The 25,502-nt window shown below is 44.2% G+C and overlaps 1 protein-coding gene and 2 long non-coding RNA genes across 3 annotated transcripts in view; 2 read left to right on the top strand and 1 right to left on the bottom strand.

Moving 5' to 3' along the window:
- Positions 1 to 8,823, top strand: part of LOC308468310 (sodium/hydrogen exchanger 6-like) — a 47,291-nt gene extending 38,468 nt beyond the window's left edge. The window contains 4 exon segments of the mRNA XM_080990452.1: positions 564 to 594; positions 1,871 to 1,950; positions 4,188 to 4,293; positions 5,560 to 8,823. Of these exon segments, the coding sequence (XP_080846578.1) occupies positions 564 to 594; positions 1,871 to 1,950; positions 4,188 to 4,293; positions 5,560 to 5,832 (490 nt within the window). The 3' untranslated portion in view covers positions 5,833 to 8,823.
- Positions 8,824 to 15,832: 7,009 nt separating this feature from the next.
- Positions 15,833 to 16,190, top strand: LOC308467948. The gene is made up of 2 exons (XR_013981395.1): positions 15,833 to 15,922; positions 16,016 to 16,190. It is a non-coding gene; the product is annotated as an uncharacterized lncRNA (long non-coding RNA).
- Positions 16,191 to 19,155: 2,965 nt separating this feature from the next.
- On the bottom strand, positions 19,156 to 21,837 carry LOC308467859. Its single transcript, XR_013981341.1, has 2 exons — positions 21,777 to 21,837; positions 19,156 to 19,839 (listed from the first exon to the last, which is right to left on the bottom strand). It is a non-coding gene; the product is annotated as an uncharacterized lncRNA (long non-coding RNA).
- Between the last annotated feature and the right edge of the window lie 3,665 nt (positions 21,838 to 25,502).

Here is a 25,502-nt window from a genome sequence, read left to right as displayed (position 1 = left end):
TCATAATTTAATTTAATTTTTTAAAACAGTACAGTGGTGCCTTGCAAGACGAAATTAATCTGTTCCGCGAGTCTCTTCGTCTTGCGGCTTTTTCGTCTTGTGAAGCACGGCTATTAGCGGCTATTAGCGGCTTAGCAGCTATTAACGGCTTAGCGGCTTAGCGGCTATTAACGGCTTAGCGGCTTTAAGAAAAAGGAAACAAACTCGCAAGAACTCGCAAGACGTTTCGTCTTGCGAAGCAAGCCCATAGGAAAATTCGTCTTGTGGAACGACTCAAAAAACGCAAAACCCTTTCGTCTAGCGAGTTTTTCGTCTTGCGAGGCATTCATCTTGCGGGGCACCACTGTAGTTTGATTTTTGTGTGAGGAAAAAAAGGTGGTTTCTTTCTTTCTTTCTTTCTTTCTTTCTTTCTTTCTTTCTTTCTTTCTACCATGCACCCTTCCTGCCAAGGGCAAGTGCTGTGGGCTTGTGTTTTTAGCTTTTAAGCCCACATCTGGGCAGTGAGAGGCCTTGTAGATGAAGCCCACAGAAGAACTTGAGTAATTGTTTCCTCTTCTCTGCAGGGTTGGTGTGGATGCAGATCAGGAGAACGTGGTAGGTGGCTGTGCTCTTTTTCTCTGCCTCTAACACAGGGGTTTCCATGGTGGATATCCTCACATTTGTTGTGGTGGCATGTTGGTTAATTTCCTCACGTAAACAATTTTTTATTTATGTATGCAAAACGGTTTACCGTTCTGTTTCTGCAGCAGCCTTGCAGAGTAGTGACTGCCTTCAAGGCACCTCGAAGCTGAGTAGATACTTGAACTCTGTTGCAAGCGTATCTTCTGAAATAACACACCAGGGGAATAATTATGGGCAGAGGAAACCAGTCCCAAGCAGATGGGGAGGGTCTGTTGGTTCTCCCATGCAGATTACAAGCACCGGCATGCAAACCCAAGACTAGAGACTAGCTGTGCAGAATTTGAGCCAGAAGCTTATGGGAAGGATTGGTGCCGTTTCGGGACCAAGGGCCAACATGAAGAAGAGGAAGAGCAAAGCCAACTCTCCTTGCTCTGTAGGCCCTGCCTTTCCTTGCCTGCCCCCAGTCACATGAAAGAGTATGTGAAAGCAGTTTTTGAAACTCCCACTGCTCCAGGCGCATTTTGTGACAGGGAATTTCATTAGCGTGAGCAGTTTCTGAGCTTTGCACCTGAGATTTCAGATTAAAACTGCAGAATGGAAGGAAAGGAGGCCCTTTTTCTGCCTCCCCACTTCCAGCTACTCTCTGAAGAATAGAGAAGAGTCTGTCTTAAGAATATTAGGAGGGTGGGCAGGGGAAGGACTGGACCATGTGAAAAATGAACATAAGATTTTAGGTGCAGTTCATTCATTTTCAGCTTTGTATTCTTGTTATAAAAAAGCATGCCTAGACACTCAGTTGCAGCGCCCATAACCTAGGTTTAAGGTGCCATTTAGCTCCTAGCTTTCATACCTCAGTTTCTAACACTGCATGAAAGCACCATTTCAGTGCCTCGACTTGCTGGAATCCAGGACATGTCAATCTGCCAGAAATTAGGACAGAATTCAGCATGGCCTTCCAGTGAAAGAGGGGATGGCAGGAAAAGGGAAGCTTCTGTTTGTGGTTCACGTCACTGAAAATGCTTGCATGCCTCTGACACCAGTGCTTTGCCAGGCTATCACAGGCAGAAGAAATAAAAAAATTCCTTCCTGTAGCTACAGGAAGGAATTTTTTTATTTCGACTATGGCAGACCAACACAGCTACCCATCTGTAACAGGCAGAAGAGTTTCTTTTCCTTGCCAAATGCCTTGTTTGGAGTGTGATTCTTGTCAACCAAAGTACTGTAATTGTGCCTCATTGATTTGTTTCAGGGAGTGCCGGAAAATGAAAGGAGAAGTACCAAAGCAGAGAGCGCTTGGTTATTCCGGCTGTGGTACAACTTCGACCATAAGTATCCTTAAGAGAAACAAAAAACGGTTCTCCTTCTTTCTCCTCCTCCTCTTACGTCTTGGCCTTTGTACTAGGAGGCCAATATCTGCCTCTGTCCATGATGGGGGAAGAGAGCTTCTCCTCTCTGAGAAGTCTCTTCTGCTCAGCTGTGGATCCTCGTCTTTCATAAAGCCTATTGCCTGGCAGTCAAGAGCCAGAGTGATAAATCTGTCATATTTTCAGTTACTTAAAGAGTCAGCCAGCTATTTTAGCCTCTGGAGGTGTGGATGTTTTCCAAAGGTATAGTTTGTCACACAGGCTGCCCCCTAGAAATGTGGTTCCCAATTTGCTAGGTACTGCAGACCCGCAGTTTTTCTAAAGCCAAGCCATGGACCCCCTGCTTTTGAAAATGCTGGTATCTCTGTAGCAGTTTTTGTTATGTGAATGGAGCCACCGTCCCTTCCAGCTTGTCCTAGTGCCAAACCATCCATGCCAGACTAGTCACATGACCTGCTCGAGAGCATGGTGCCCCCAAAACATGCACTTTTGGGCCCTGCAATCTCAAGCTCACAGGAGAGCACGGCCCCCCAACAAAGGATGTCCTGGATAGTTGACAGATATGTGCCATGGATCCCAGTGGCTCTAGTATAAAACTCATACCACTCAGCAGTGGAACAAAAACAACCTATTACTGAAGTGCCCCGACAGGAGCAGAGAGCCCCCCCCCCCCCCCGCGCGCTTTCTTGGGACATTGGAAAACCAGTTTTCAGAAAGTGAAACTGGATGAAACTTTTTACCACCACTTAGTGAACAATTAGGTAGGACTACTAAAGGCTTGATAAAATTACTTTGCTCTGATCCTGGGTAGCCAGTTAGCCAGTCGTTGCCCATCAGAACCACTTGCTTGTGTGTTGCTTTTGTGAAGAAGTTGGCCTGGAAAGTAAGACCTTAGTGCCATCTGTGGGCATGAGCTGAACACGAAATAAGGGCAACTCTGGAACGCATTCCTACTTGAAACTCACCCGGCTCCCTCTCTGTGTCTTCCCTGTTGGAAAAACACAAGGCATTTTTACACAGGGCTTTTTATGTACAATACCACATTCAATTGCCGCCACTTATATATCATATTTTTGAGCCTCGCTGTTGTTAACCTTTTTTTTTTTTTTTACAGTCACTTGCATTATATTTTACTACTTTTTAAAAACAATCATTTTAAAATGATTTTACTGTATATTTTCATGATTATGTTGTATGCATCTCTTGGTGAATGCATGCAGTGGGATTTAATAGGTTTTCGTTAATATCCTTGGCTTCAGTGAAGGTCCTGTGTGAGTGCCTGGAGACGGTTGGGGGATGGATGGCGGCTAACAGATTGAGGTTGAATCCTGACAAGACTAAGTCCTGTTGTGGGCGGGCAGGTGGGTGTGGTAGACTCCCTGCTCCTGAATCGGGCAGCTGTGCCCCTGAAGAACTAGCTGCGCAGCCTGGGGGTCATTTTGGACCCATGGAGGCCCATTCTGGTCCATTCTGTGTCCAGGGCAGCTCCATCTGGGACGCAGGATGAGACCCTCCCTGCCCGCAGACTGTCTGGCCAGGATGGTGCATGCTCTGGTTATCCCTCGCTTGGACTACTGCAATGCACTCTATGTGGGGCTACCTTTGAAGGTGACCCAGAAACTACAACTAATCCAGAATGCGGCAGCCAGACTGGTGACTGGGAGTGGCCGCCAAGATCACATAACACTGGTCCTGAGAGATCTTCATTGGCTCCCAGTACGTTTCCGAGCACAATTCAAAGTGTTGGTGCTGACCTTTAAAGCCCTAAACAGCCTCGGTCCAGTATATCTGAAGGAGCGTCTCCACCCCCATCCTTCAGCCCAGACACTGAGGTCCAGCTCCGAGGGCCTTCTGGCGGTTCCCTCACTGCTAGAAGCCAAATTATACAGGGAACCAGGCAGAGGGCCTTCTCGGTGGTGGTGCCTGCCCTGTGGAACGCCCTCCCATCAGATATCAAGGAAATAAACAACTATCAGAAATTTAGAAGACATCTGAAGGAAGCCCTGTTTAGGGAAGCTTTTAATAACTGATGTTTTAATCTGTTTTTAATCTTTTGTTGGAAGCCACCCAGAGTGGCTGGGGAAACCCAGCCAGATGGGCAGGGTATAAATAATAAATTGTTTTTGTTGTTGTTGCTATATAAAAAACCCATGAAGTGCTCTCATTGAAGTGTTTTGTGCCTTAATAACGCCCCCCCTTCAGTTACCTGAAGCCCCTCCTGACGCACAGTGGTCCTCCTCTAACAACAACGCTCCCAAGCTGCTGCGGCCCCATTGCCAGGTGCCTGACCAGCCCTCAGGCTTATGAGGTACGTGCAGAACCTCCCAGAATGACCATGGAATACTTTCTGTGTATGTTGTGTTTCCGCAACTGCTGAGGTTTGGCTGTGCAAAACAGTTACTGTATTCTTGGAGCAGCTTTTTCCACCAAGTGCTGTGATTGCTTTTCAGTTTCCAAATCAGACTGGCTTCTGTCTTTATCTATTTATCATATGCCACTTTCTTGCTCAAAATCGTGCTTAGAGCAGCTCCAAACAGCATCAGAAAAGTGCAATAAACATATATAGCAACATTTCAAGATAATCCACTGCTAACATAATGCAGCAGAAAGCCACATACCATACTTTTCCATGTATAAGACTATGGTTTTTTATTCAAAAATCTTGTTCAAAATTTGGGGTCATCTTATACATGGGTAGTGCATTGTGGGGACATGGAATTGGTTGCTGCCGCGAGTCGGAGATTGCTATTGGTGGCTGCGGGAAGGGCTGGTGTTGATTTGCTGTCGCTGCAGCAGTTGGGCAGGCAATTTACTGCTTTTGACAGTGAGGGGACAGAGGATAGTTTGCTTTGTTGATGCGTGTGAGCAGCACTGTCGGTCTGGCGGGTGAGTGATTTTTGTCATTTCCAAAAAACTCTGGGCCACCCCCCCCAAAAAAAAAGTTCAACAACTCTGGGCAATCCCCCCCCCCCCAGTTTCTTAATTTTTTGTCCCCCCAAATAGGGGGTGTCTTATACATGGGGGGTGTTATACATGGAAAAATACGGTAAATGTTGCTTGGTCAGTCAAAGTCCATCCATACCTTCATCATGTTCCCAATAGACCACCCTTTATTGGCATTCCTAAGCATCTGATACTTCTGAACTTGGCAGTTTGATTTTGGTAATGGCCTTTGGGAGACCTGTTTGCCTCTGTAAAATTGTTAAATACTATGGGAGTCAAAGAAGATAAATTCTGTGGTGTTTTATGAATGCAGATGGACTTAATTTTTAAGCAATATTCTTGTGGAGCAGGTATTTAGCCCCATTTTACAGGTATAAGTGAGGCAGGGGAGAAATGATGACTACTCCGGTGGGGTTAGGACCAAATTGTCCTGGATCTGAATCTCGTGGAACATGCCTAGGTTGTGAAACCTTCATATTCTGCTTGGGACATGGGTACCTTGTAGAAAATTGCAGTCATAAAATAAAAACTTTCCAATTTTATTATGCCAGTCAGACATCTTGGGCAGCAGGAATAGATATTAATTCAGCATATTAGCTGCTTGGTAAAATAGCTCTTTTCTTTTACTCAGAATCAAGAGCAGCTGAAAGACGATGATTCAGACCTTATTTTGAATGACGGAGACATCAGTTTGACCTACGGGGATTCCACCGTGAACACAGATTCTTTGACATCTGGCGCATCTCGAAGGGCGGCGGGAAATAGTTCTGAGGACACCCTGGACCAGGAGCTTGGGTTTGGGGACCACGAACTTGTCATAAGGGGCACACGCCTCGTTCTCCCCATGGATGATTCAGAGCCATCCTCAAATGTAGTAGACAATGCCAGACATGGGCCGGCATGAGATCTGCTGGTAACAAGGTGATCAGTAAACACCCCCCCCCCCCACATACGATCATAAAGAAAAATGTACTACCTACAACAAAAAAACTACTGCATGTCTCAGAATGTCTAAGCTGTATAAATATTACTTATTTATATGGTGTTAGGAGAATATAACTACCCATATGAGACAACTTGTGAAGAGCGACTCTTAATTTTCATAAGTTAAACTCATGGACTATACTGTGTAGCAGTGGAACTGTTTTAGAACAAATATCCTTTATGAAGGGGGAAGGGGGGGACTGCTGCCAAGATCTTCCCTCCCAACTTGTGTCAAATAGTCTGCTTTTCTTTTGCAATTTCCCATCACTTACCTGAGAGTAGGAAGGAGGTAGTGGTGGTGGTGGCATCTTGGGTTGCGTTTTGCCACGTCCATCTCAGGTGGTGAGCAGGTGGTTTTGGCTGCCTTCCTTTAGTGGATGGCAGCTCTGGAGACTTGAAATTTCCTCTCTGTAGCACTGCTATAGGATTTGTTAGAACAGACCTTGATATTATGATGGCCTGCATGCTAAACCTGCCACCAGCCGATAAGAAGCTGTGATGGTAATAGAGTGCTTGGATGAAACGGTCAAGGAGCAAATGGTCAGTGGCTTGTTGACAGGAGCCGCTTGCATCTGTCTTCCAGTTGCAACAGGTGCTTCTCATAATAAGGCTCCAGGTGATTCATAAAAGCAAGTTCTTTAAGATTTGTGCTTGGATTGAAGGTGGGTGTTTGTTTTCTTTTTGTGTTTAAATTTCTCTCATGCCTTATTCCATAGGGCCAGGGGCAGGTTCTGAGTTATGAAGCAGTCAAAGTGGGCAAAGTTTGGTTTTTCACATAGAGAATTAAGTAGTGTTTCTAGATCAATTAACAGCCATACGAAGCCATTGCTGGCTCCCTTTCTAAACTTGCAATTGAGTGGCTGTGCCTTTCAGCTATGTCAAAATTTTCTTCTTGCTGCATAGCTGCCAAGAAGACCAGTTCCACACCATATCGTGGAGTTCAGCTGTGTGAACAGGACATGCAGAGGTTTAAGACTCTTAGGTGTGGGTTTTCAAAAGTGGCAGTTTAGGTAGTACCGAAAGGGAGTTGTCTGTCCATCCATCCTGTATAGTTGCACTTTGGTTTGGTCACTTCGTTGCATGCTTATGTGACTATAAAAAAACTACAACCTCTGGTTTTTGTTCTTGTGTCTCTTTCATGTTAAATGAGAAATATATTTGTGAGCTGCCATAGATTATTTACATGTTTTTGTTTTGTTTTGTTTTGTTTTGTTTTGCCTAAGGAAGAGCCCTGAACAACTCGCTGATATTGCACTTGGTGTATTCAGCCTCATCCTGCCATGATATTTTTTTATTAAGCCTTTTGATTTATTTTTTTTACTTGGTGCAGTGGGTGTTTTTGGGAAGCCAGGATTTCTGAATGCCATGTTTTCTTCAGAGAAAACAGTTACCATATAAAACCTTTCAATGTACAGCTCTTATTTCTGCCCCTTTTCTCAAAGCGCTATAGGGCTGTACAAACTTAACACTTTGCTCTGCTAACACAAAAGTGTGATGACCCTGAAAAAAGAAGAGAATCCGGTTTTGATTTGTTTGAACATCATTCCATTTAACAACAGTACAAAGAAAAGAGAGAGCAAGAAGCTGGAGAGAAGCAAAGCCACCCTCTAAAGGCAGTAGATTCCCTAACTCGGTTGCAGCAGGATGTTGGGAAAGGTGTGGGGAGTCAGACCCCTATGTGGTGGATGTGCCCCATAGCACACGGTTTATGGAAGAAAGGCAGCTGCAGCAGGAGAGGGAGAAGCAGCATGGACTATCTCCTCCAGGAGGGAGAGTGTGGCACATGTTCACACCTGCAAGAGAGCTTGGCTTCTTAGGGGTGCCAGCCAGACTTCTTGTATTTATAAGAATTGGGGGCCTTTGACTTTCATCAGTGGGTGATGGTTCTTTTCCCGCACTAAGCAGGAAGCACTTAAGTGCAGAAGTAGCAGGAGGTGGAGTTCTTACAATACAGCCAAGAAACCAAGATAACTTCTCTCTCTTTCTTTTCAAACTTTTTTTTTTATGTTCTCAGGTCTGAATGTCATGCCTTAAGTATGCTTCCACGCAGTTCCTTGTTATTTATGTCCTTTCTTTTAAGATTGAACATTTGGCTGCAGCCAGCCATAGAGGTTGTTCATGCAAGCTCTATTGAAACGAAGGGAAATTTTTCAAGAACAACTCCGATTCATGTTTTTCTTCTTCTCCTCCAGCTTGCACAAGAGAAGTAGGACCTCCACTGCACCTAAAAAATTAATAAATGCCGGTTTCCATTGTTATCATAGGAATTCGTTGTTGAGTACTGATACATCCTCCCCCCCCCCCCCCGCTATGCAGGAATTCCACGAAGTATGTGTGTGTATTTTTATATGATGTCTGTATCTTAAAAGTTTGATGTTAAAACAGTAATAGGGAAAATGCTCATGAGTTGAGATTTTTACATCACCTGCATATTAATGATTTCCTTTGTTTAAGGCTTTTCCAAACAAGAGTCAATGACCTCTTTATCCCCCTCTTATTAAATATTTTGTAAACTGATATAACCAGTAATCATATTGACAAAAATATCCCCGTCTGATACTGTGGAATGTTGTGAAACAAACTTCCTTGACAAATCCGCTTCTAGTCCACAGGGTGTCACTGCACTCCTCACCTGAACAGGGAGAGTGCTTGTGCCCCTTGGTGCCCCTTGGACCTTGTTCTGATGAACTTTTTTTGTAGGTAATACCAGAGGGAAATAATTCTTAGGCTCGCATTGGCCGCCTCCCTTTTCTGTCTTCCCATTGCAGAAAGTAGCCCATGTCACAGCATTGCAATGCTGTGCCTGTGCCAGTCCCCTCTCAATACAGGAGAGCCGGAGAGGGGCTACCAGTAGCAGATTCAGTGAGATCTTGATGCAGCTGAATCCAGTAAAGTGAAACACTAAAATGTTTATCAGTGCCACGATAAATAAACCGTATTCAATAAGTAAACCCAGCCAGATAGGCAGGGTGTAAACAATACAATTGTTGTTGTTGTTGATTAATATAGATGTTTAAATACAATAATAAATAATAAATAAAATGATAGATCCAGATATGAGAAGCAACAAATGATGCATAAGATCAAATGCAGATCATCCAGACAAACTAGATTTACTGTGACACATCATATGGAGAAATGTTTTGGATCACTGAGGAAGTCCCACATGGTTGGAACACATTTTGGTCTTGGCACAATTGTTTGTCACAAGAGTTGGTTGATCAGGCATCGATTGGATATATCAGTATATTTATTAATCCCTTTATTTTATTTAAATACATTTTATCTCTCATGGTATTAAAGCTTGCATACTTCTTTCTAACATTTCTGGAGTAGCAAGTTTTATTCTTTTGATCTTACCCAGTTCACTGTTCTGTGTCTTGCTTTGGAGGTTAGGGCCCACACACCCTCTTTCCAATATAGCGTCCCGTCATTCTTTACTGTCCCGCTGGGAATAGAAGGATGAAGTGCATTCAATAGCCAAAGTCTTCCTCCCTTTTGCAGAAAAGGGTAGAAAAATGTTCCCTCTTTGTTGTCAATAGCAGTCATGGAAAGTTCCCATAACCCTGTAAGGTGGGATCAAAGTTGCAAGTTAGGTTCCCTGGCACAAGCGATGTATTCATGCTCAAAGTGGGGCATGAACAGCAGGCACAGATATTATCCCTGCCATGCTCCAGAGGAGACATATGGGGCTCTTTCAGTCTCACTTTCCAAAATGGTGGCAATTGAATGTACATAATTTATGGGTGAGAGGATCAGTTGCCAGCATTGCTTCTGTATCTTAGTTATGAATTAAGGATTTGTAGTCATCCACATAAATTTTGTGGGTTGCTGTGCTGGCCAGGATCCCCTGCCCTCGATTTCCCTTTGCCCAGACTGAGCATCTCTGCTAAAATGAAATACCATTTTTAAAAAACAATCTCTCTCCTTATGTAGTAGTAGTAAGCTCCCCATCTTTGTTTCATACATTTAGCTGCTTGGCATGTTTATGTCAATAGGCTGCTGTAAATTCCAGATTTCTGATGCTTATTAGATGAATATTCTGTTTTCGTCAGGGTGATTGTTTTGGTCCCAGATTTTATTGCATGTGAATAATAAAGAGAACCTTTTAACAGAACTGATTAAAGACATATACTGAAATTGCCCAAGGTTCACCCATGATTTGCCAGAAATAACTCCTAATATTTTGTATTGACTAATTTATTTGATGTTAACGTAGAACATTATTTGTGCTTAATATCTCCAGGGGGTCTTTGCACTCTTCCCCCATCCTTAATGACCTCGAATACAGCTGTGGGAACTTATTACCTCCCAGGTCCAGGTATGGACCCTGATAGGCCATGTCTGGTGACACAGGAGCATAATCCTTGATAAAAGGATTAAGAAACCCCTTCCTTTGGGAGCTGTCTTTTCTCTGAACAAAATGGACACCTTTTTCTGCATCAGATGACACTGTATGTCAAGTTCTGGTTTATTCTACTTACTATTGGAATTGTCTGTTGGAATTTCATGGTACTATTAACTGCTATAGTTGTGGTGTTCTTGTAATTATATTCTGAAGCATAATTGCACCTTTTTTGGTTTATGATGACTAAATCTTTGATTGTTCCCTGCACTGTGAAAGGAAAAAAGAATCATGGGCCTATAAAAAATAAGTTTGTTTCTTTGGATTTTGTGTCTCTTTGTGTTCCTTGTAACAACTTATAATTCCACACTTATTTTGCATATTTGATGATTTTAAATCTTTGCTAGGGTTTTATCACGAAAGAGTACTTGTCCCAAACTTGGATCTTGCTATCTATGGAATTCTTCATTTTATTATACGTAGCATTTTATCTTTTAACCAAAATACAAAAAACAACAAGTATTCACCCTGACTGATCCAAGCACCTTGTCCACATCCTTGAGTCTTACGAACCATAACTCATCCAACACAGCAGGGCTAGACACCTTGAGATTCATCTGCTGTAACAGCAGTCAAGTTCCCAGTGGGTGCAAGCAATTTTATCCTCAAAGAGCTTTGCAGACAAGTCACAGTGCGGTACTGTGGGCCCCACCACCTCCTTTGGGCCAGGCTAAAAGGTTCTGCACCATCTGGAAAAGCTCTTCTGGGTGGCCCAGCTGGGATGCAGTGGAGGCAGCAAAGTAGGCCTTCTTGATGATAAGCCTGCATCAGTGCTCAACTGCATTCAACTGGAGTTTTTCTCCACTTGCATGGAAGCCTTGGGTGGGTAGGGAGGGCCAGCTCCCCCCCCCCCCATCAATAAAAATAGCTAACTGAGGCTCTGCCCCCCAGTGGCGGAGGAAGGGGGCGCGCCCTGCCCTGGGTGTCATCACTGGGGTGTGTGTGACAAAATGAGTTTTTGTTTTTGTTTTTTAAAAGGGCTCACGAAACTTTTTAGGAGTGACATGGTGGCTTAGCCGCGTGCAGGTTCTGCACTGCCTGAAACAGCAGCGTGGGACTTGCATCTGCCTCTCCCTCAGCCGTCCTACAGCTGGGGGGGGGGGCGGCGGAGAGGCTCCAAGCTTTGGAGAGGCTTGCCCCGCCCTCACGGCTAGCTATACCACTGCTGGCCCCTCCCAAAAAAATCCTGGCTACGCTCATAATTGAAGCTGTCTCCCGGCTCATTTCCTTGCCCTAAGCTCTGCAGTATACCAGGGAGCCAGGCAGGCTCTCAAGCAGGGGCAATCATGTCAATGGCTTGAGCCATTCAGATGTTCTAGATCAGGCTTCCTCAACCTCAGCCCCCCAGATGTTTTTGGCCTACAGCTCCCATGATCCCTAGCGAGCGGGATCAGTGGTCAAGGCTGATGGGAATTGTAGTCTCCCGGAGCGGAGAACAGGTAGGGGCGTGGCTGGTGCGCATTCCAGGGGCGCAGCTGTGATGGCACCCTTTCCCCAAATGGTACCCGGTGCAGCGCATGCCCCCGCCCCCCTTCGTATGCCAGTACTAGAGGTTGGCCAGGGCTTCAGCCTCAGAAATCTCCCAGAACCGCCTGGAAACCCATTGTATCCATCAGCCTCTGAGGGTGCACTGTCCTAACAGGTCCGCTACCTCTGTAGAGTGGGAAAGGTGCTAAAAGCCTAAATCTCTGGAGCTACTGTAGCAGCACAGAAAGGAAGGGGCACAGCTTGCCTATGTCAGGATTTTTCTCTTGGAAGTCAAATGCAAGCATGATGCATGCATTTTCCAACCAGACCTTTCTCTCTCTCAGTGCAGCAGGCACAGATCTGCTTCTTCCGAATTCTTGAGAGGAGGTGCAGCATGCAATGGAAGCAAAAAGACTGCTGTTGCTCAGACAAGAAGCAAGCAGTATGGCCTTAGCCAAATGGCAGTAACTAAACTCAGGAAGTGGGATGAAGACAGACCCCAAAGTCCCTGCTATTTGGCATCACTGTTGAGTCATTTATACAGGGAGAAGAAAGGGGAACTAAGGAGTTCTTAAAAGAAGGTATCAACCCTCCAGGACTTGTGTGGAGACAGTCCCATGCATAAGGAGGGACAGAAATAAGGAGAGGGGTTGCAGGAGACCACCTGGCAGCTGGGTGGGATGTCACAGGTAAAGGTGCATTTGGAAATAAGAGCAGAAGCGAGAGGCAGCTCTTCAAAGCACCAGATGCAGTCTATGCCAGATGCACAAGGCACCTGGGAGCCAGTACAGTGGTACCTCGGCTTACAAACACTTTGGGTACAGACTCCACTAACCCGGAAGTAGTGCCTTGGGTTAAGTCAGAACCTTGCCTCAGGATGAGAACAGAAATCATGCATTGGCAGCAGCGGGAGGCCCCATTAACTAAAGTGGTGCCTCAGGTTAAGAACGGTTTCAGGTTAAGAACGGACCTCTGGAATGAATTAAGTACTTAACCCGAGGTACCACTGTATAGTCATATGGTGGGAGGAATAAGAAGCTTCGGCTTTGGAAGACCGTGGCATGATCATAGCTCATTGGTAGGGAGCGTACATGTCTTACAGGCAGAAGACTTACCTCTGGGCATCTTCAGTGAAAAGGGTCTTGAGTAGCAAGGTGTCTGCCTTGGGCCTTGGGAAGCCGCTGATACTGAACTACGCGGACCAGTTTATTTGCCTTGGAGAAGGCAGCTGTGTATGTTTGTATGATTATAGCAGCATTTATAGGATCACAGATCTGAAAGAGAGCAGCCGGCAGGCCAAATATTTCAAGGGGCAACAGAGATTGGGTGGAAGCTGTAAAAGTGGAATAGGACTTCAGGGGGAGGAGCTCTATCAACTGAACATCTTTTGTTGGCAGGTTGCCAACAGAGATAATTACAGTGATAGATGATAGCCAGGCATGAATCTTGGCTATCAAATTCACTCTAGAGCAATGGTATAGCATGAGGGGCAAGGGATGCTGTGGCCCTCAGTGCAGAATTCTGAGGGGGTGCCAAGGCTGTGTGTCTGCTGTGTTCTTCTCACAGTCAGTGAAGGGACAGCAACTCCTAGGTGGAATTCCCACTGGCTGGATGCCAGTCCTTCCCTGGGGCCTCCTTTCCGTTGTGTGTCCTTGGGCGATGTGCGTGCCCCACAACAGGACCTTCCTTCACCTGTCCTTGCACAGTGCAGCCAAGGAGTGGCAGCTGGGAAAGGGCTGCGCTTGGTGCCTTGGCTTGCTCCCTGCCGCCCTCCTACTAGGCCTGCTGCAGCTGCAGCCCAGGTGCTTCTGGGACGCTGCCAAGCCCACCAAGGAGACCAGGAGCACACCAAGCTGAGAGGGCAAACATGGTAACCAACAGGCAACCTCCATGAGGAGCAGGAAACTAGAGGGGGTGATTGACTTATGAGCGGAGGAATCAACATCTTTCCAAAAGATATGTTAAAACTCTGATGGGCATAAGGTGTGCAAAAGCCTCCCTTTCTTTAATTATCTCTGAGATGGTTATAATTTATGACCGAGAAAGGTTTCTCTGTCAGCCAGTGGATATTTACATCTGGTGTGTGAGCTACTTTCTGGCTTTAAGAAGAGTCCATCATTAAAGGCTGAAGGCAGAACAGAAAGCACGCTCTAATTGTTTTAGACAATAAATTTTTAAATAATTACAGGAAGTTATGAGTGCTAAGAATTTTTATTTTCTTAATTTTTAATTTTCTTTTTTCTTGATGAAAATTCTTTTTTTCTTGAAATCAAAAATAATTTTGCCACTTCATATTTATTCCATGGGAAAGGAAGGTGTTTTCATTAGAGAAAACACTGTGAAGATCTTAAGGTGGAGATGGGAGACGTAAAAAGACTGAAATATTAGTAAGACCAAAAACATTCAGTATGGCAAATATATCACTGGACATTCCACCGACTGTTGGCATCCTTCAGCAAATGTTTGATGAGCAGAAAATGTCATTAAAGCTAAGATTGATGAAATGGTTAATGAAAGAGGATCAGAGGATGAAATGGAAAGCGGAATCAAAGAGGACAAAGAGACTTTGGAGAAGAATATAGATAAAGGATTGCCAGAACAGGAAAGTGAAACGGAAAAGTCTTTCATACAGATTTTTAGAAGAATGAAAGAGTTAAATAGTGAAGCTGAGATGTTGGAGGAGTGCAATGAAGCCATGGAGGGAGAGCGGAATAGACATGATGAGCTAGCAGAGATAACTGAGTAAGGACTCTCTGTACAGCTTGGAGTGATTTTCCAGGAAAAAGCTATCAAACCTCTGGAGCTTTTCTTGGAAATATAATAAAAGAAGCATAAATTGAAGGATTTTTTTTTTTCAAAATCAAGGTGAAGAAACCATGGCAAATACAGCAGGAAATGGGAATGGAAAATATATAACTGGTTGTGAATTGATGAATACATAATCAGAAAAGAAATATGGATTATTATTTTAATATATGATCACAGCAGAGAGATTTGCGAGGAAAAGATGGAAAGCCTTATTATGGTTTAATATGGAGGAATTATTTGTTGACATTATTGGTGATGAAGCTGATATGTTTGAATGGAGAAAAACAATTGCTGACATTTATTAATAACAAAAATTAGATAACCCCTTTGGACTTTTTGTGTGAAAAGGAAAAGGAATTAATCTGAGACATTCGGGTTGGAAGACTGGGAAAATAGATCAGTTGGATGTCAAGCCAGAGTGAATATTTTGAATGATTTCTTTCATGTAAGTGACAAACAGAAAATCAGAACTTTTATTTTTCTTCTTGTCTTCTATTTTTGTTTTCCTTTGGTGTTTTCTCTTTTTCTCTCTGTTCTTGCTTTTATTTAAATTAGTTTCTTTTAACTTATTGTATTATGAAAAAGCTTTAATAAAATCTTATTTAAAAAAAAAAAAAGTGGCATAGGGCTCCCTTAAACTGTTTTTTCCTGTAAATCTTACCAATGAAATATTGGCAGAGGAGGCAATTGTCTCACCATATTGGGGAATTTTAAATTGTATATTGGGTGTATAAAATGACATAGTGGCAAGATTAGTAAGCCCTCGTAAGATTGTGTTCTATGTATTTTGTAATTTTGCATTTACTGTTAAGATACCTTGACTTTCTAAGCCAGTATGATGTGGTGGTTAGCATATTGGATTATGAGTTACAGCACAATGTATACATATGTGCACTTGAGAATAAGCCCTAATGTGTTCCATGGGCCTTACTCCCAGGCAAGTGTGTGTAGGATCCAATACAGTCAGGTCGTGGAAGGGTCAGCTCATGCCCTGCCTTGTCCCTGGGTTTTCAAACTGTCGCCTGGCTTTCAGAACATTCCAGAAGAGCAGTGACTAGGTATGTGGAGAATGTTCCGCTGGAAATTGATGTCACAGTGACATGCATCTCATAGCAAGGAAGACATTTTGAGAGAGAACTCTATTAACTGATATACCAGTCACACGGCTGTGATAATTGCTCTCTTATAAGAGCACAAGAAGAATCCTGCTGGATCAAACCTGACTCTCATTTCTCCAGCATCTGTTTTCACAGTGGTCCACAGAGGGGGAGGCTCACAAGGAGGACTTGAGCGCACCATCACTCTCCCCACCAGTAAGGAGAATCCATAGGTAAAGAGCCTCTGACGGAGGAGGGAGAATAAAGCCATCGTGGGTAGCAACCAGTAGTCTCATCCACCAAGAATTTATCTAATTATCTTTCAGGGACATTGAAGCTGATGGACGTCTTTGCCTGTTGTGGGAGCAAATGCCATAGTTAACTATGTGCTGTGTGTAGAAGGACTGTCTTTTGCCCATCCTGAATCTCCCAACATTTGCTTCATCAGATGTCCCTGAGTTCTAGCATTGTGAGAGAATAACAGCTTCACTCTGCCCACTTTCTCCAGGCTAGGTTTCATTATGTAAAATTCTGCTCATATTTTCTCTACACCAAAACACCCCAAATGTTGTTGGGGACCCTGTTATGCAGTGGTTCCGCTCCTTTCTCCTGGGCTGTGTCCAGAAAGTGGTGTTGGGGGATGAGTGTGCTCACTTGTGGGGTGCCTCAGGGTTCCGTCCTCCCCCCCATGCTTTTTAACATTTACATGAAGCTGCTGGGAGAGATTATCAGGGGGGTTGGGTTGGGCGTTCATCAGTATGCGGATGATACCCAGCTCTACCTCTTCTTCAAATCTGAAACAGTGAAGGTCCTGTATAAGTGCCTGGAAGCGGTTGGAGGATGGGTGGCAGCTAACAGATTGAGGTTGAATCCTGACAAGACAGAAGTACTGTTTTGGGGGGACAGGGGGCGGGCAGGTGTGGAGGACTCCCTAGTCCTGAATGGGGTAACTGTGCCCTTGAAGGACCAGGTGCAGAGCCTGGGAATCATTTTGGACTCACAGCTGTTCATGGAGGAACCGGTTAATTCTGTGTCCAGGGCAGCTGTCTACCAGCTCCATCTGGTATGCAGGCTGAGACCCTATCTGCCCGCAGACTGTCTTACCAGAGTGGTGCATGCTCTAGTTATCTCTTGCTTGGACTACTGCAACGCGCTCTACGTGGGGCTACCTTTGAAGGGGACACAGAAACTGCAATTATTCCAGAATGCGGCAGCCAGACTGGGGACTGGGAGTGGCTGCCGGGACCACATAACACCAGTTCTGAGAGATCTGCATTGGCTCCTAATACGTTTCCGAGCACAATTCAAAGTGTTGGTGCTGACCTTGAAAGCCCTCAATGGCCTCGGCCCAGTAGACCTGAAGGAGCATCTCCATCCCCATTGTCAAGAATGGACACTGAGGTCCAGCGCCGAGGGCCTTCTGGCAGGTCCCTCTCTGCGAGAAGAAAGGTTACAGGGAACCAGGCAGATGTCCTCCTTGGTAGTGGCACTTGTCCTGTGGACCACCCTCCCTTCAGATGTCAAGGAGATAAAGAACTACATAAGTTTTAGAAGACATCTAAAAGCAGGCCTGTTTTGGGAAGTTTTTAATGTTTGATGTTTCATTATGTTTCAATATATGCTGTAAGCCGCCCTGAGTGGCTAGGAAAACCCAGCCAGATGGGTGGGGTATAAATAAAATTATTATTATTATTAACACTTCTTCATGCAGAAGAAGAAAACAGAAGATTGAATCAAATGCTGTAAACTGCAGATTCCCAACTGAATTCATTTTATCTCATTGTAGTTTATTGTGTGTGGTCTACAGAAGAAAGTTTTCTGGAGTTCATGTACCATTTGTGAACAGTGTTCGAAACTCCCACTGTTCTAGGTGCATTTTGCAACAGGGAATTTTATTAATGTGAGCAGTTTCTGAGCTTTGGGCATACTATTGAGCCTCAGATTTCAGATTAAAACTGCGGAGTGGAAGGAAAGGAGGACCTTTTTCTGCCTCCCCACTCCCAGTTACTCTCTGAAGAATAGAGAAATGACCCTCTTAAGAATGTTAGGGGGGTGGGCAGGGGAAAGAATAAAGCATGTGAAAAATGAACATAATACTTTAGCTGCAGTTCATTCATTTTCAGCTTTGTATTCTTGTTATTTAAAAAGCACGCCTAGACATTCCATTGTTGTGCCCATAACCTAAGCTTATGGTGCCGTTTAGCTTCTAGCTTTCATAGCTCAGTTTCTAACACTGTTTTTTAGACCGTCTATGGGCCAATAAACCATGGCATATGCCCCCTACGTTTAATAGACAGTACCACACTTCTAAAAGATAAAGAAGCTATTGCACTGTGCTGGAAAGAACATTACCAGCATCTCCTTAACAGCAACTCCCCTTTTGCTGCTGAGGTCCTCTCACAAATTCTGCAAAAACAAGTTAGAGATGAGCTTGCAGTACAGTGGTACCTCTGGTTAAGTACTTAATTCGTTCTGGAGGTCCGTTCTTAACCTGAAACTGTTCTTATCCTGAAGCACCACTTTAGTTAATGGGGCCTCCTGCTGGTGCCGCGCCGCCAGAGCATGATTTCTGTTCTCATCCTGAAGCAAAGTTCTTAACCCGAGGTACTATTTCTGGGTTAGCGGAGTCTGTAACCTGAAGCGTCTGTAACCCGAGGTACCACTGTATCTCCAAATCTGGGAGAGTTGTGTACAGTGGTAGCTTGGGTTACATACGCTTCAGGTTACATATACTTCAGGTTACAGACTCCACTAACCCAGAAATAGTACCTCGGGTTAAGAACCAAAATGCTTGTTTACAAAGCTATTGTACTGCCAACCTTACTATGTGCTTGTGAAACATGGACCACTTATCAACGCCATCTCCAACTCCTTGAAAGATTCCATCAATGGTGTCTCCAAAATTTTTTACACTTCACTTGGGAAAACAGGCGAACTAATGCCAATGTAGTGGAAGAAGCAAAGATCACCAGTGTGGAAGCAATGATTCTTCAACATCAACTTCATTGGACTGGTCATGTTTTGCGATTGTCTTCCAAAGCAGCTACTCTATTCTGAACTTAAAAATGGAAAGCGTAATGTTGGTGGTCCACAAAGAGGTTTAAAGACTGTCTCAAAGCAAATCTAAAAAAATGTAGTATGAAAACTGGGAAACACTGGCCTGAGAGCGCTCCAGTTGGAGAACAGCCTTTACCAAAGATGTCAAGGGCTTTGAAGACACTCAAACTCAGGACACAAGGGAGAAACGTGCTAAGAGGAAGGCACACTTGGCAAATCCACACCGTGATCAACTCCCGCCCGGAAACCAATGTCCCCACTGTGGAAGGACACTGTGAATCCACAGAATTGTCCTCCACAGTCACTTATGGACTCATAGTTAAAACCATGTTTATGGAAGACAATCTTACTCGGCTACGAGTAATCGCCAAAGAAGAAGAAGAAAGAAGAAGACTGTGAATTACAGTAATGGTGACATTTACTTCTATTTAGTTTATAGACTTAAAAGCAGGGTTTCATAACATCATTTATTTCACATTCATGAAATATTATGAAAGAAACATACTACATAGCATTTTTTTAAACTTACAAATCTTAAGGATGCATTCAGATGGGCTCATATCCTGCCTATGCCTCTGGGGCAGGTGGAATCATGGGCTGTGAAATTGCAAAAAGTTCCACAATCTGCTCCCAGCATGCAATGCTCAATGGAATGAGGCCTGAGGTTTGTGGCGGAACATAACTGCCTTGTCCTGGATCTAAAGGTTCCAAAACAGGAATCTCATCCTCATCTGCCTTTATTCTTGCAAGCCCATGTCTTACCAAGTATAAAACATGATACATGTTATCCAGGGTTTGCGCAAAAGAATTTGGATCAGTCACAAACTTAAAGAAGTTTATGGGACTCTCACCGCCTTCTCTATAAAAGACTTTCAATAGTCCCAAGATCCTGTCTGCTTCTTTTACCGTTGCTTCATCGTCACATGATTCTTCCATGTCTTCTGACTCTGCAGAGTCTGTCATGGCTTGTTGCGGAGATGAATGCCCCTTGACTTGTGCCCCAACAACAGGAGGGTCAGCACTGTGGGCAGCTTCCCCCCCCTCTGAAGGCTCCGGGCCAGTTTCTGCTCTTGCCCTCTCTTCCTCCTCTTTACTGTGGAATAGAAGTAATTGCGATAAGGCACCACAGAGGGAAAGCAGCCATCACTAAAACATAGATAAAACAATGATTCAAAAGAAATTAAACACTGATAGAAGAGAATGGAATTGTAGAGATGGAGGGGAGCCCCAGGGGTCATCTAGTCCAACACCCTACAATGCAGGAATAGGCAATAAGGCAACTGCAAAAGTAGAGGGCACACATACTAATTCTCTCAATTACAGTAGAACAGCATAAAATAAAACATATTAAACTCTTTGTTCTTTTTGTTTTTGCTTCCACCATACAGCAGAAAGAAAAAGCAGGCAGTTTGACTTACCGTGGGTATAAAAAGTGGTAAATATTTCTAAATTATTCATATAGAAACAGAAATTTAGTTTGCATCCAGCTTAGACATCCTACTGGTCAGATTCTCAGGGTGGAAGCAAAAAAAGAAAGAAAAAGAAAAAGAAAAGAAAAAAAGATAGAACAAAGAGTTTGGTAACCCCCTTCCTCCTAAGTGGGATGGTGGTGACCAACTAAGCCTAATAGGACAGATTAAGCTATGGTTTTAACCCCTTCATGCATGAATTAAAAGTTAAGTGGGTTAGTTGCATAAGACTGATTTATCCCACAACAGAAAAAATAATAATCTGCCAGCAGAAGGACAAGAAGAAGAAGGGGAATAATGTTCTCTTAAGAGCATGAGCTTTTTGGAAAAACAAGTTCTGTTCTTTATCTTGAATGTTTATCAGCTAAGTGGACTAAATATTTATCACCAGGCTGTTATCAGTTTTTCCTCTTCAATATCACCTCCTGCTTCAGAACAAATAATTCAAGACATGTTAATATCTCTGAGTGGAAGTTGTGTCCACTAAATCATGTTAAGGGTTAAGCCATAGAGAGTGAACCACTTTCTATAAAAGACATACAATCCCACCTTGGAAATTCTCATGGTTCCAGGGTGCTGGTTAAAATCTTTCCTTTTGAATATTAAAAAAGCGGTTGGAAAACATTGAAAAAGTAATTATATGAGAAACCATTCTACTAAAAGGACTGATTTCTGTATTTTATAAAGCATTAATATTTTATTCACTTCACTCAACAAATCTCTGTAATGGAGGGGCTCACTGGCATAGCCAAATAGAGGATGAAAGCTGGCAGAATCTATGGTCAAAGAGACCATACAAATCTTCATTGGCTTTGACAAGGAAACATCCTCTCAAGTTAGCCATGGTTGGTGCTTGACCTCCAGGCCATGGTCCTTTACAAAACCAATTTGCTCTCCTCTATGTTGCAGGTGCTGTGCAGGTATATGCCCAAAAATATGTGGTGGGAGGACTGCCCCAAGGTAGCAACTTTTTGGAAAGGTATTTCACTGATCACAGCACAAAGTAGCCCTCTCTGCCCTTATTTGGCTCTGCCTGATGTGTTTACACAAGGAAGGATGAATTTAGAAAGTAAGGACTTATATAACATCTGTTAACTGAAGGCACACTGCCATCTTGGAAAACTTTGAACTACTGAAATCTGGATCAATGGTACACTATACTTTGGCAAACAGTGCTGTTAGAAGAATTATGATGCAAACTGAAAGTTGCAAGAGGTCAAAGGAAACATGGCAATTTCTATGCTTTTTGATATAACTATTTCTTTCTGCTTATTTATTTATTTCATAAAATGTATACCACTTGTTTGTAGAAAAACCTCAAAGCAGTTTAAAACTATCACTATAAAATTTACAACTGTAATTTAAAACAGAGAAAGTTAATGAGGTTCAGGTAATGGGGTACATAACATAGGAGTCCCCTCAGTTTTTTGGCATAGTTTCATAATTAAAGACTTATTTTCAGGCTGGCAATTACAACTTTGAACCCTGTAACAAAGAAAGTAAAAGAGCAATAATATTAAAAAACCTCAGCAAATTTTTTTAAAAAGTGATCTTAACTTACCGGTTTTCAGCCATTACGGTATTTTGTATAATTGTATATCTGGTCTTGTTTTCTTCTTTTTCAAATCTTCAGCATATAATAGAAGAAAGAATATCAAAACAAAACATTAGAAAAAGCATGTTTGTTTACGCAATCCTGAAATGTTTTTAGCTTATTCTTGATTTTAATTTTCTGAATGTTTGAATAGTAGTTTTTAACTGTGTTCACTCATAATTACCAAAGCAAAATAACTCTTGAGCAGTGTCATAGAGTGTGGTGGCTTCCCGCAATTGTATTTAATGCATTTTACTTGAACATTTCTCTGCTGCCATTCTCTGCATCTGGCTCCAGAAGGACTTGCACGACTTCAACGGACACGTCCCATCAATAGGGGGCTGGACTAGATGAGGCTTGGGGTCCCTCCCGGCCCTGCAATTCTGTGATGAATATAGTCCTTCACTTTTATCCTGCCTGGACCAGCCTGAGTTTACCATAAGCAAAACAGGCTCATGCGCTCTCTTTTTTCAAGGTCTTCGCATGTCACCATGGCCTCGACTTCTGCACCGTTGCCAGGGAGCCAACTGAACTGGTCCGCAAGAGCCAGACTTTTGGCCAAGCTCCAGAGGCTTTGCAGAACAACTTCCACCATCCCCCCGGTTCCCAAAGATTGGGAGAACAAGCCCGAAACGGCGCCATGAGTGCTGGGCTGGGAAGGCTTCTTCTAAACCCAATTGAGGGAGGGAGGGAGCATTTGGGGGAGGGAAAGAGTTATTTCTTCACCAGTCTCAACCCGCCCCCCCGCAACCCCCTTCCCTGCTGCAATGAGGCTTGAGAGCAGCGTTTTCAAGGGGCAGTTTCGGGGGGGAGGGTGACAGCCGAGGTGCGGACAGTTAACCCTTTCCTCCCAGGTATGGCCACCCAAGGACTCGCGGCTACAGCAGAAGTCTTCTGTCAAGCCGCCCTGCAAGCCCGACTCCAGCGTTTTGTTCCCATGCACGCGTGTCCTTTCCAGCTCTGACACGCAAAAACCTTTGCAATGGCAAAGGATGGAGCGCCACAGTTGCTCCACGCGCACACGCGAGTACACCTCGGAACAAACCCGTAGATGACACGGCGTCTTTGCAAGGGCTCCCGGGGGGCTGCAAAACGGGGGTTCGGGTGCGGGAAAACCCCCCAACATGCTCCGCCCGGGACGAGCTACGTGTTGAACCCCTCGGAGGCTTCCCGTTAGGAGCAGAAGAGCAGCGGGGTCCCCTTCCTGCCCTCTCCAAATGCACCTCTGGAACGCCCCGGGGCAGGATTTGAACGGGAGTCAGCCCGCGAGCGCCGAGGAGGGTCCCGCAGCCCACCGCTCACCTTTTTCTGCGCTCCGAATCACCGTCCGCAGGACCTGCTTCAATCTTAGCGCTCAGCAGCGGAACAGACCTGATCGGCGCTCCTTTGAGCCGCAGAAGCAAAGCCTGTCGTGTCATTGGCCCAATCTGAGGATGGCTCCACCAATAGGCATTCAACAGGCAGCTTCGGGGATCACATTTCAAACACCTGCGGAAAACTTTCGGCGTACTCCCGGCTTCTGCAGGCACTTAAGGATCCATCTTCCCAGGAGAGGGGCTTTCTGACTGCAGTGCTTCGGATTGTGGGATATTCCACATATAACTGTTCCTGAATTGCAGGGGTCCTCGGCGACCCTTCCAACTCAGTGAAAAGTTTCTGTTGTAAATAGCGCAGTGCCTAGTTATGTATTATTGCTCCATATCATGAAGGGGTCTGAGTAAGGTTTTTTTAATTGCTCTGGTTCCCTCCCCCGCCGCCCCCGTCCCTACATTTAAAGCCCGGTCACAGTGCATGACTTCCCCCCAAAGAGTCATGGGAACTGTAGTTTTACACCTCAAACAGCATGCAGGGAACTGGGCTGGGGCTGGGGAGAGGGAACACGGGTCAACATTGCCTACTTGGGTCACCCCCCCCCCCCGGTCTCTGGTCTAAATTGTGTCCTTCATCCTGCCAGGGATGTGTGAGACCAAATGTGCGGATACAGAGTGCTTTCTGCTCTGAAATGTGCTCTGTACATGATGAGGACTACGGCAGTTAAACTCCATTTCCAAATGAGTAGTGTGGGAGACTCTCTGCAGCCAAGCTTTCCACAACCTCTAGAAAAGTCCAAGATGTAGATCCCAAAGCCCAACAGGTGGAACAACTGCATGCAGCCATCGGAGGAATTCGAACAATGGAGAAGGGACACCAAGGGTCAGCTAGTCCAAGCCCTTGCAATGCAGCAATCAATCAATCAATCAATCAATCGTTCAATCATTTTATTTGCATGCCGCCTTTACAAAATTAAAATCATGCTCATAAACAATCATCAAAACATCAAAAAGTACGCAACCAATCAAATACTTTCCACATACATAAATCATAACATCCAAAATAAAGCTACAAAAAATAACATCAACAAAAGGAACAACTCCCTCCCAACAAAACCACCTAAACAATGGCTCAGCTCCATAATCTCTGACAGATGGCCACCCAACCTCTGCTTAGAACCTCCACTGAGAGTCCACTACCTCCTGAAGGAGTCTGTTCCACTTTCAAACAGTTTTTGCCATCAGAAATTTCTTCCTAATATTTGGTTGGAATATCATTTCTTATTATTTGCTTCTGTTGGTTTGGGTGCTCCCCTTAGTTTGGTCACTCTTTTGTGCACATGTTCAAGTTTGTCAATATTCTTCTTAAATTGTGGTGCCCAGATTGAGCCCAGACTGAGCCCAGGACTCTGGGTGGGGTCTGACTAAGGCAGAAGAGAGTGAACCTGCAACTTCCCTTGATCTGGACACTAGACTTCTCTTGATGCAGCCTAGAAAACCATTCGCTTTTTTTGATGCTGTTTCACACTGTTGACTCGTGCTAAGCCTGTGGTCCACCAAAACCCCTAGATTCCTTTCACATGTACAACTTCAGAACCTGACATTTGTCCCTGTTGAAGTTCATTGTGTTAAGCACCTTGTTTCTCAAATAGGAATTCTGTTAATCTCCCCCCGGTACCACCTTCTCCATTTAGACCACAATTTATCTGAGGGATGATGTTCTCATTTTGTCCTTAGCTTCTTGCTTTATCTGAGGCACTGCCATGGAGTATTCAGGCTGCTGCCCCTTGCACCCTTTCCCCTTCACGCAGCATCAAAAAACAGTGATATAATCCAACCTTGGCATATTCTTCTGTGGGGCCATGAGTGAGGCCTTGTGTAGGTTTCTGTGTGCTGTTTGTAGCTGTGATACAAACGAAACAACCCAACACTAGGAACATTCAGTTAGTTGCTTGTCTCAAGATGCTTACGAATGCAAGGCCATCATTTGTTTTTATTTGCTTAGTTTTATTTTTATTTTAAAATTCTTGGTTTACAAAAGTACGTGCATTGCCTCTTTTTGCAAGCTGTGGAGTCTTTTTACATTTGATATGAGACATTAGTGCAGTATGCAGAATAAGGTTGGGGAAGAAGAAAAGAGGGAAGGAGGGGAGGTGGTAAACTTATATTCCAGGTCAGCATTTATATATATTTTTATATATCATATATATTTATAAACAATAATGGAATGGCTGAAGGGGCACTTCTCACCACAGCCCTTGGTGGTAGCTTGCTGAAATGCCTTCTATGCAAAGCGGCAAGCCCCTGGGGAAACCGGTTTGTTACCTCCCTCCGCCAAGCTGCCTGGCTCTGCAACTCCTCAGAGCTGGAGAACATGCTTCGT

Source organism: Podarcis pityusensis (assembly GCF_964106645.2).
Source record: "Podarcis pityusensis genome assembly, chromosome: Z".
NCBI classification, from domain to species: Eukaryota; Metazoa; Chordata; class Lepidosauria; order Squamata; family Lacertidae; genus Podarcis; species Podarcis pityusensis.
This window is presented reverse-complemented; position numbering and strand designations above follow the sequence as displayed.